At 45.1% G+C, this 12,134-nt stretch overlaps 1 protein-coding gene across 1 annotated transcript in view; it reads right to left on the bottom strand.

The window, feature by feature from the left end:
* RFX4 (regulatory factor X4) overlaps positions 1-839 on the bottom strand; it is a 72,072-nt gene extending 71,233 nt beyond the window's left edge. The window contains exon 1 of the mRNA XM_058862445.1: positions 830-839. Coding sequence (XP_058718428.1) covers positions 830-839 — 10 coding nt within the window. The remainder of the gene's footprint in view (positions 1-829) is intronic.
* Positions 840-12,134: the final 11,295 nt, after the last annotated feature.

Below are 12,134 nucleotides of genomic sequence, written 5' to 3'. Positions count from 1 at the left end.
AAGCACTCGTTACTCCCACATGGGCATGTCGTAGCAAGAGCAGGGTGAGAGCCACTGGGGCTCCTCTCTGCAGAGAAGAGGAGATGGGTGTGATCACAGCCACAGTGGCTTCTGCTCCTGCTATCCTGCCAGGAGGGTCAGGAGTAGCTGCATGAACAGCACCACCTGCAACCACAGCCTCTTCCAGCCTCTTTGTGAGCCACTGTGGCCACAGGCTCTGCGGGGGATGTGCCACACAGCTTGGAACTGAGCGTACCCAGAGCCGCTGGCTACAGCCCTGCAGGCATGTGTGTGTGTCCTGAAGGGAGGTTAAGAGGTTTTATGGGCAGCTCTGTGGTCTCCTGCACATCTGAGCTGCACTTTGCTCACCTCACTCCCTATAGCAGTACAAACAGTACAGGTTTTCCACAGTTATGCCACATCCTCTGACCCAGATGTGGTCTTACCCCGGGAATAATTGGGAATCACTATTTTTTTGAAAGTGTATGAAATGAGAATCCCCATGTCCTACAGAGATAGCCAAGGCTTTGGTAATGACAAAATTTGCACAACCATTTATTTCACCAAAGCCATAGCAATTGCATGAAAATACCTCTCATGTAATTTCAGTTCTAGATTGGTTCTCATACTCCAAATTTTAACGACACAGACAAGCATGAGAATTTACTTAGGGAGCTACAAACCAACCAGCACTTCTTCCACATAAGTTTGCTTGTCACTGAAACAGAGTTATCACTGGAAAAAGAATATAAGGTTTGCTAGGACCCAAACCACTGCCTGAGCTACATACTAACTTGGATGGCACAGCTGCAACAGTCCAGCTCCTTACCTTTATTCATGATCGGTCTTTAATTTTTTGCCCCAGTTTCTCAAGGCAAATTTTAAAAAAATATGTAAGTGACTGTGAGCAAAAGTATCTAAATGTAGATAAAGCAAATATAAAGGAACTGCCAAATTTTAGTAGATTTATAAGAGGACCTCCTGGAAAAAATGAATATTTAGCAGTGAGGACAGACTTAATTTTACAGTTCCAGTGACAGAGGAGGAACTCCTCTCATGCATACGAAGTCTTAGCACCCCTCTGAGTTATTTGTTCAGTGTTCTGAGAGGGGAGAGTTACTCATCTCTTCCTGCAGAATCTCTTTGCCAAATGTCTCAGTAACAAGCTGGCCAGCAACACTGTCTAGCTGCTCATCTGATCTGTTAGGCCAAGAGAAAGTGGTTGCTAACACCAGATTTAGCAGGTAAATGTAGTAACTCAAAAGAGGCTGATTGTAGGTCATGGAACCTCCCATTTCCATTTTGATAACCCATGGTACCAACAGGAGAGTTGATGGGATGATATTCTATCTTTTCTTTTTAAGGAAACCATCACTGCCCTGACAGCTTCTTCTGTTTTCTGTCTCAGAGTACGTGCTGAGGTTTGCAAGATCCGTTGAGCTTTTCTCTGCAGAGCTGATCTTGCTGAACATGGCTGGAGACATTCCAGAAGCCCAAAAACTCTGTTCATGCTCTGCATGTTTCACCACTGCTGTGGACAGAGAACTTCTAACCTCTACAGCTGGTAAATTCATAATGTCTGAGCAGCCTGCCTGCTTTGGCCATCCCTTAGTGTGCTGCAAATCTAATTTCTAAGCACTATCTGAATGAAAGTAAGGGAAAATGAGCCAGTGCATGTAATATTTTGACAAATGCAAGTGAAGGTTTCATCTTATAACACTTCAATGTTCACTTCAATGGAACAATTGGTCATATCAGCTTATAAGGCAAATCACTAGTTTAAAACAGTCCCTTGCAGGCAAAAGAGATGATCCCTTTCAGGAGTAATGATTAGGAGATAAACCTGAAGCCTGACTGTCAAACTACTAAACACCTATTTTGGTACCTGCTGTGTACAACATCTGGTCTGAGTAAAAGAAAGGATTCATGTTCTGTATCTCTCTCAGACCTTGCAGCACAACACTGCTGGTTTACAGGCACATCTGCCACCTGAGATGTATAATGCTGCTGGAGTGCTATGCAGGTTGGTTACAGATTTGGCACAGTTAAAGCTTTTAAAGAACCCCACTGCTTGAAAGAGAGCAAAAAAAAAATCACTTTATCTACAAAACCTCAGTCCACTGCGAAAACAAGACCTAAACAAGATCTTGCTTTGCGTCTGCACATTGTTATGAACAACTGTGTCTGTGACATGAGAGGGTTTGGCAGCCACTGGTTTCCATTGAGGGCATTGAACTTATCAAAATCAGCTAAAATCAAGCAGAACAAGCTACTTGGGACACCCAATCACACAGTAATTTTGTAAGATTTAGGTTTTCACAGGTGATGTTATCAAAATGTTCCTCCTCTCCACTGACAAATGCAAAGTTTGTGAGACCATACAAGGGTCACTGTCCAGCTGCTGTTCCCTGTGACTGCTTCAGCACACAGACACTCCTTGTTCACAAACCAGCTTCTCTCTGACCATCGAGGAGGACCTGCCACACAGAGCCTGGTTTTGCTCCTTGCTGCCTCAGTCGGTGCCATCGGCTGGCAAGGCACACACCCTCCAGTCAGTGTGTGCAAGCTGTCAGGAACATCTTCAAGCTCCACAGGAAATCATGCCAGTGTCCTCCTTGGTCCTGCATAGCCATCTTCTGTTCTTCCAAGAGACCTGCTCCTCAGGGATGACAGTGACACATGGCCTTGGTGCAGATGGCAGAGCCGCTACCCTGACAAGCTGCCAGATACCTCGGTGTTTTGTTTGCTAATCTAACTTTTTATTTCATTTCCAACAGGGGAAAATGTCGGGCACTCTTGTTGCAGTCCTTTCTTTTGTTCTTATTTCTTGGCATACAATTCTACTGGAACTGTTTCAGGGTTAATGGACATTGGTCCAGGACACTTTGTAGATGTTGGCAGGAATGTTTTTGTTCTTTTTCTTTAACTCATGATTCTGGTAAAGCATTGTGGAGATTCACCATGATATCATAATGATGCAAAGAATAACACTCTTGAATGTGAGAGTGCTCTTTGATTTAGCCAGGTCTTTACTCCTAGTATTGATTTTCTACTAAACTATTTGATAAAGTATATTAAAAATTGACGTGCCATGTTTAAACTAATAACAAAAAGCACCACAATTAATAATTTTTTAATTCCTCCAGAATACTTGGGCAGAAAAGCTGGAATTATGAGATGTACTATTTTTCTTATGCTGTGCACTGTGCAGAAGTTCATCTGAATGTGATTCTTTTGTTTAAGTCGACGATATTCCTTTTTGAGAAGGTGCATCCCAAATGTAGGTAAAACACTCTCAGAAGCCCTATAATACAAGATGCCTCTTCAAATTGATTCTGGTGTTTAGGGCAGCCTCTACCCTGGATCAAACAAGGAACTCCTATCTGCCCCATTCTCTGGAATCACATAACATACTGCTATTGCATTTCCAACTCAATATGCATGTTAATTAGGAGTAGCCCTTTCCCTCTCCCAGTCACACACAGATGCTATCTATTGTTTCATTTTGAAAAGTAAGTTTCACCAGACCAGTAAATGGCTGCTTGGTTTTTGTCTCACCAGGGCCATCCCTCATTCAGCAGCAAAGCAAACGTCACTCGGTCCGATTTCAGTGCAGTGACATTTCCTCACATTCCCTTAGTGACACCAGTATTTGACCAATTCAGCTCTCCCAGGGCTGAAATTTAACTTACATGGCTGTGCAATGTGCAGCCAATCTTTTCCTGCAGGCAGCAAAGTGTGCCCTCATGCTTCCACAACGGGATGTGTTATGGCTCCTCAGGCCTTCAGGGTCTGCTGCATGACTCGGTGGAAAGGTTATCATTGTCTCCAGTTTAACCACTTCTTTCCAAGAAAATGCACACATGCCTCTTGAGCACTGTCAGATCTATTCTTCCCCAGAATAAAGCTCAGAATCTATTGGTGCCCTTCCTGCCCCAGATTCCACTAATTTCTTATGCTGTAGGATTAACATGAGACACACAGGTCAGCTCATAGGGCCTTAAATTCTGTACCTCTGCAGTCTCTTACACTCTGCAGCAGTCTCTGCTCCCTAGCTTCTGGGTTAGACATTCCCAGCTGCTGCCATGGTCCCTCAGCTCACCAGTGTGCATGAGAAGACATGGAGTCCTCAAATCCTTAATTCAGCTCTGCTTCATTATTACACCGGGCTGGAATCATTTGGCTGAACAGGAGAGCTGCGGCTCAAGAAACAGAATTTGCATCAAGCACTCATGAAATGCTTCCCTCTGCCTCAAGAGCTGATGAATCCAGCAGACAGGCCAATTTGGCACAGAGATGGTAGTAGATCAGTAAGACAGGCCCACAAAGATGACAAAATGAAAAGATGTGAGATATGGGTGGGGGATACAGAAAACACTGGTTGTGGGGCTGAGGGGGGAGAGAGAGGAGGGACAAGGCTGGTTGTTGGAAAGGAGGTGAGAAAGAAAGGGAAAGGAAACAAAGGAATGAATGAGAAAGAAAAGGGCACAGTCAGAAATAAAGGATAGGAGAAAAGAAAGTAACTATAGAGACTCTTAATTTTATTTTTTTTCATCAGGAGAAAAGAGATCTCAAAAGAGATTCCCAAAGGAATGAGTCTACTGTAAATATTTCTCATTAGAAACAGCATCCAGTCAAGCAGACTGAAAGAACATGAGAAGACAGACCCAAATGTGCACAGAATACATGACTCAGGTGTTAGGACATAATTGTAGTAGTAGGAAAGAGACAATCACTTGACTGAAAAAGAGTATGAACCAGAGGAGATATTACATCTACTCAAATGGTGGCCCCTTTTCCTCTCTTTATGCATATCTACTCCTTATCTAGCTGTTGCTCCCTACTGTCAAAGGATGCAGCCATCACATCATTCACAACCATTTTGTGGGTAAATATGGCATACAAGACAGAAACAAATGAACACAGTTTCTCTAGGCTCTCAGAATAAACACAGAGAATATCTGCCTACCAAAACCAGCAGAGAGGACATTAATAAGTCATTGTAACATTCCCCACACACACAAAGAACTAATTTGTGTATACAGAACTAGCATTTCATGCTGTTAACTTTACAGTGTAAATATGGTTGACAAAAAGACTTTGCTAAGTCTTGATGTGCCTAGACTTACAGATTTGTAAAACTTGTATGAATTTAGTTCCTTCCAAACTGTCTTCCCTTCCTTTAGAAAGTACTATGAAAGTAGACCAGTGCTTTTAAAACTAGGAGCCTGGCTCTTCTGAGAAGACTCCAGTCTCCTCTGAACAATATGCAAAGCAAACTCAGGGAGGGAACATGAGAAAAAAGAGAAGTCTTCTTTCCTCCTTCTTTTTTTGCCCAAGACTCACCAAAACAAGAGTCTAGTATTGAATATTCAGCACTGAATACTAACTGCTCAATAGACAGTCTGTTTGCAGAGCTCAAAGTGGAAATGACCCAGCAAGGAGGAGAGGTGAACAAGCTGCTCCATCCATGTGATTAAACTGCTCTGTAAATGCAATCCTCCTCACTTCTCCCCACCCCATTACAATGGAGCCCCATTTGCTGCCCCTACCACGACTCATTTTCAAAAAATGTTTGCATTAGAGGGGCCCCTACATCAGCATTGTCCCCATGACTCTACATTTAGGATAGGAATGTGAGTTCCAGCTCTGGAAAAATCTGTGCTAGCCAGGCAGTCCAACCAGCAGGATGTGTTACTGCCACTGCTTGGGATAAGGGAAGCACGGGTACATTTTACAGAGGAGCAGAGCACCCAGCTGGGAACAGTTCCTGCTTTCTGCCTGCACGAGGCATGGAGTAAATCTCACCTAGCAGCTGCCTTGTTCTGCCATGGACTGTGGAAGTCTCTTAAGCACTCCTCTGAGGTAGGACACTTTGGCGTATACACAGTCAACACCCAAGAGGCCAAGCTGGGACAGAGACTGGTGTGCAAACACAGCACACCATTTAGCAAATGTGTCATTTGCATCCTGCCTCTCATAAGGCTGAATTTCCCTTGATAACAAAAACATAGCTCATTCTACCCTTAACCCCGAGAGGCCCAAAAGAAACAGCCTCTTACTTACACAAGGCACACATTTCAGACCTGTCATGCTGAGAATTCCTGCTCTGGCTCTTGCATCACGTTGCCCCCAGTGAGACCTCTGTCTCACATGCAGCACTGGGCACAGCTCCTTTCCTGCTGGCCCTGAGGTGCCAAGCTTGTTAGCCAGCAGATCTCTGTCCTGCTGCTTAGCCTGCTCTGGCAGAGAGAGACCTGGAGCTGCAGGGCTGTGCTGAGGGGTGGGTGAGTCCCTCCACCACCACAGGAGCCCATGCACCCAGGAACACCCACTGCAGGAATGGGCATCTCTCATAATAACAGCACACATCTGCTTTGTCCTGACACAAAGCATTTGGGGACCAGGACTCTGCTTTTATACTGCCTTGCACCATATTTTTTTACAGTGTCTATCAGGCCACTGTCACCTTAAGGATCAACCAGGAAGTTTTGTTTCCCCATGCTGCTTAAGATTTTTAAAGAGTAAAGGAGCAGCAAGTATTTTACTTTCCTCTGAGCATCAGAGATAGCAACACCCAGGAGTAGGGTACTAAAAGCTAATGGCACTAAGTACTCATTTGCTTAATTAGGGCATCCTGCCACATGGTCATGGTAAAAGTGAGTGTCAGATGAGGGTGGGAACCACAGAAGTCAGATTGTTGAGGATTTTTTTCCCCTTTGAAGGGTAGGGCTTTGTCTACTTCCTACAACCATGAATTTTAATCAACAAATGGTCTGTTTTTCAGCCAGATCCTAGAATATTAGGAAAACATACAGCCTTCCCTGCTTAGCCTCTGACACAGATGTTGGTCTTTTGCAGCAGATTGCACCTTTGTCATAGGGTGTTGAAGTGTTCTTAGTTGTCAAAAGGATGTTCTGTGGGGTCTTTTGAATCAGGTGTGCATTGCTGTCACCATGGGGGAGCCAGCTCTGAAACACAGGTGATTCCCTCCGGCACTGGATGACCACTCATGAATGAGACCCCTCTAAGGAATTGGGCTCTCCCTCCATATTTCTTTCCCTGAGTTGTAGCTGAGGTAGTTCAAGCACTACTGAAATAGTTTAGAAATTAAGAGGGTTCTAGAAGGGAGAAAGAAAAAAAAAAAGTGTGTTACCCCTTCTAACCTCTACTTTTTGCTTTTTTCACTACTTTTAAATTTTGTCATTGCATTTCTGGTATTTTATTGCTTTACATGTATAGCACAAGCTAGATCTGAACATACAGACCTATACAAGAATGGAAAGCTCCTGTCTTTTTTTTTTTTCTTTGTTGGCTTGTAGATCTCATTTGCAAACTTACATTTGTGTATAAGATATTTTTCATATAATGAATTTTACCTGACTTAATATGAGCATCTGTAAGTCTTGCCCCAAGTAGCCAAACCAGCTGAGGAAATAGGAGTCTGATAGTATAATTCAAAGGAGTGGAAGTTCAAAAAGAGAGGAAAGAGAAGGTGAATGTCAAGTATTTCTACTTCTAGTAACAGTAGTCTTTTTTTTTTTTTTTTTTTAAAAATGCAGTAATTTCTAACACTTGAAACTTGTAGTCCTTCCAGACAAATACCAGGGTTTGTTTTTTTTTTCCAGGTACAATCTCAGCAAGGAAATGAAAGCCCCTAGAGAAGAGGATTTTGTGGTTCTAATCGTCTCAGTCCCTGCCATGGGGTTCATGAGCACCCAAGCTCCAGCGTGAAGTCGGTCAGAGTGATGATCGCAGCATCAGACTGTGCCTACAGCCAGCCTAGAGAACAGATGAAATCCCAGCACTTGTCTCCAGCCTACCACTCTGAAATGAATGCTTCCAATTCCCAGGGCTGTAAGTTTCATGGGAATCAGTCATTCAGAGAATGTGCCAGCTATCTGAAATATATTGTTTGCTCTTATGATAATATTTGGTGTTCTGCACAAAAATTCTTGGCATAAGCTGCTAGTTAATTGTGAACACATCGTTCATAGCTGTGAATCAACTCCTTGGTTCCTGTAACAACTTCCATCCCAGAGAAATTAAGTTAAATTACCAATAAAGGAAAACAAAGTGCTTAACTGTAGCTGAAGTGAAGGAAACAAGACAGCACTGAGCCCCGCATTTCACATCTCAGTCTTGAGGCAAATTAAGCTGCAAATGAACTTTCTCTTACTGGGTGTGTTGAGAACCAAGGCTCTGTTTAACCCTCTCCACTTTTTCCTGATTTCAAATTTATCAGAAAGGGAAGAATGGTAGAAAGCATTTAATCCAATATGTATTTATATGCAGAGAATGAAACCACAGCTCTTGCAGCAAGCAAGAAAGATTCTGACGCCGACTTTATGCACCATTTCTAACACTGGCTAGTATTTTATAGCTAATAAACTACTCTTTCAAATCTCCTGAGAGAAAATAAATATAAATGAAGACAGGCCAGTACTGCTAGTTATGCGTGTAAAATAGCTACAATTAAGTTATTACACATTCCTAGCTGTGGGGAGGGATCATTACATGTTAACCCTGGGCATCTGCACTCTCTCAGGCACACACATGGACTTCAACAGATGTTTCCCTTGTGGAGCCTCTGCAGGATCAAGACCCATCTCTAACAGAAAATTCTATTAGTTTTAAAAGTCCCCAGAAGCTCCCTGGCACATATGTACAATTCTATGGGATCTAAACGATGTGTGTAAACATGCCAGTGGTCCAGATATCCTAAAAATCCCCCACAGGCCTCCACTGGCTTAATCATCACACATACTCTTCCTTCTTACACTTGTTATCTATAGGATCGCTCAGCCATCAAATATCCTTTAGGCTATCTGTCTTCCTAACCAGCATGTCAGCAATGAAATCCCCTCGGCTCCCGGGACGCTGGGCTCCAGCAGGGTCGGATCGTACCGGGTACTCATTCTCACTCACCAGAACAAACAGAAAATCCAGCGCAGATGCAGGGAAACAGACAAGAGGGTGAACTCAGGAAATTCACAAAACTCAGCACTCACAGAATTGTAAGCTAATTATTTGGACTCCAGTGTCACATCAAGTATCCCCAAAGGACTGACCTTATATTTGTATTAGCTACATGACAGCCCACCACTGCTGTCAAGGCACCGTTTTGAACCATCAAACCCCAGCTGTATTTAAGGCCACATCTTCAAAAGTCTTCATCTGAAGAGGTACTAACATTTCCTCACGGCACAGATTTCAGTGATCCCACAGTTTGATCTTCAGTTTGCTGTGCTAAAATCCTATGAATGGAAATAGTATTCCAGAGGATGAACCTCTTTATGACTGCCCTAACTTGCAAACCAGCTGCAAATTAAGCTAACAAAATGCAAAGGTGTTTACGTTCATAGACACTGCAAATTTTACAGCTACGCTAACCTTCTTCCTTGCCTGCACACTCACTGCATTGCCAGCTGAAAACCAAACTTATTTTCTAAAGGCAAGCAAGCCAGCTACCCTGATGGAAGCAGGATACTCTTCTGATGACTTTCTGTGGGACAGCTGTAGCAGCATCATAGGTATCTTAGCACAAAATTATCACTTCTAATTTTGAGAAGGTTTTTTGCTCAATATATGTTTACTATAGTGAAGGTGCACCTGAAATAGACCTGTTGAGGCTACAGGTTTCTTTACAGTCCACACCCAAAAGTTTTATTTGTCAGAATCCAGAGTCCCTTTTGTAATGAGGCTTACACTCAAATAAAATCTTGAGGACTGTAAACTGTAAACTGCAACTTAAATAAGTGAAATAGTTTCCTACAGTTCTATGGCTAGTCTTATGTAAAACCTTCTTTTAGTTCTTTTTTCTTTACACCTTCTTAAAGATCTTTAGTGAAGATAAATATTTCAGAGCAGTGAAAAATACTACAATTGCCTCTCCCTAAGAATTTTAAAACTAATTAATTAGCAGACAAATAAATCATAAAATCATTCTTCTCTCTGAGTCAGGCTCAAAAGATGAACTTCTTCGGTCAAGGCAATTTCACCACATTTCAAAACCTCTAAGAAAACCCGACAGATTTTACAAAGTTATTAAAAACCCCCTCAGGAATGAAGACCTGATTCAGTGACAGGACCTGGGTTTAGATCCTTGTTCTGCTGCTGCTGAGGGCAGAGGGAGCTGCCAGGAATCGAGCCCTGCTGCACAAACATTGCCCACACAAACGCTGCAGCTTGCAGGAAGGAAAACATTTTTTTATTGGTTTGTTGTTTTGGGTTTTTTTTCCTATTCTATTTCTTTCATTTGCAAAATCTTGTAAGATACAAAATCACATAGGACAAATATTCAGGTTCAACTATATAAAGGACCAGTGGTATTTCTTCCGCATCTCCATATCATATCAAATTTAGGATTCAAAAGAATCACTGGATTATCCTAACTGCTCAGCAGGTTAGAGCCTTTATAAACACAAATTCTAAAACAATAAAGAACATGGGGTTTTTTTCTCCTTATTGGAATAAAAAGGTATGAAAAGTACTCCAGGAAAGTACGGGGAAAAAAGCCAATAGCAAGTTCCCTGTTTACTGCGTTGCAATAAGCAAAGCAAACAGTTTTCAGAAGCAAAATCAACCATTCGTTTGGATTAAACAGATCAGGACCTAGGATCGCTCACTTTAGCATCTTATATACATTCTGAAATGTCACAGCTCCATTCCCAACTAGCATTCAAGTATTTATTATCAATACTGATAATTTCATTAATTGAACCAGGATATGAAAGCCATTAATTTTCTTCAATCAATGCTTAATATGCTAGATCCTTCTTAAATGTCAAGCTCGTAGCAAAGGTCACCCACCACTGCCGCAACACCTGTCTATGTTGATAAGAAGATAGACTGAAATCTGGCCAGTGCCACAAAGTTTTCAACCCAGGCGGTGGGAGCAGCTTTTCGTGGTTCAAACAAACTGCTTTAAGGGCCTAATCCCAACGTCCTTGACAGCACTGAAAGGCTTTCTGCTCATTTTAATGGGCTTTGGATCAGCTCCTAAGTCTCAGCTTCAAGTCCCAAGGATCTCATCCATCCAGCGCCTGAAAGCCAGCAGAGGTTTTGCCCAGCACTGAAATCACGAGGGATATTTACTGAGTTGTGCGGGAAAGTTGCGCTCCAAGAACGCGCCTCTGTTTCCTCGGTCTCCTGCTCCCTGAGCGGCGCGGCGGGGGCTTCCCCGGGAGTGCCGCGGGGCAGGGAGCGTGGCAGCCCGCCGGGAAATCCACGGCTCCCCGCGTCCCCGCACGCCGCTCTCCTGCGTGGACGGCTTCTGCGGGGCAGCGCGGCGAGGGCTGTGTCCCTCCGGCAGCGCCCCGCACGCACCGTGCCGATGTCACTAGGGGGGGCTGCGGCCGAGGAAAGCCGCTACGGGCGCTCGGGGTCGCCCGCAAAGCTTCCCCCGCCAGCCCCGGCCGCCCCTCGGGGAGCCCCGGCCGCTGGCCCCGAGCACCCAGCCCGCCCCCGCCCGCTTGCTAGCCCCGACTCCTCCGGGGTGAGACGGGGCGCGGTGCCGCTGCCCCCGGTTCCCCGGCAGCTGGCGGGCACGGAGCTGTAGGGTGCCGGCGGGGCTGGGCGGTGAGGGCAGAGCCGAGCGCAGGGCAAGCTCCAAAAGCCAGATACAGCCCCCCGTAATGACCCCTTGGTGCCCCACAGCGAAGGGGCGGGGGAGCCCGGCGGAGGCTGCACACTTCCCCGGCAGCTCGACGGCTCCCGGCTCGGCTCGAGAAACTACACCCGGGGGCAAGCGACCGCCTGGCGGGGTTAAAGGCGGCGGCAAAGCGATGAGATGAAACATACCCCAAACCCAGCGAGAAGGACGTGTGGCCCTACTGTGTGGGTGCCCCACTCCGCGGCCGCGGGAGAACCCCGAGGGCAGCGGGAGAACCCCGAAGAGCAGCAGGAGAACCCCCTAGGGCAGCGGGAGAACCCCGAGAGCAGCGAGAGAACTCTGAGCGCAGCGGGAGAACCCCGAGGGCAGCAGAAGAGCCCCGAGGGCAGCAGAAGAGCCCCGAGGGCAGCAGAAGAACTCCGAGGGCAGCAGAAGAACCCCGAGGGCAGCTCCTCGCCAAGCGCCTCCGCGCCGTGCCTGGGCTGGGCCGTCGGGGCCGGGCGCTGCTGCGGGCGCGCTG

Source organism: Poecile atricapillus, chromosome W (assembly GCF_030490865.1).
Source record: "Poecile atricapillus isolate bPoeAtr1 chromosome W, bPoeAtr1.hap1, whole genome shotgun sequence".
NCBI classification, from domain to species: domain Eukaryota; kingdom Metazoa; phylum Chordata; class Aves; order Passeriformes; family Paridae; genus Poecile; species Poecile atricapillus.
This window is presented reverse-complemented; position numbering and strand designations above follow the sequence as displayed.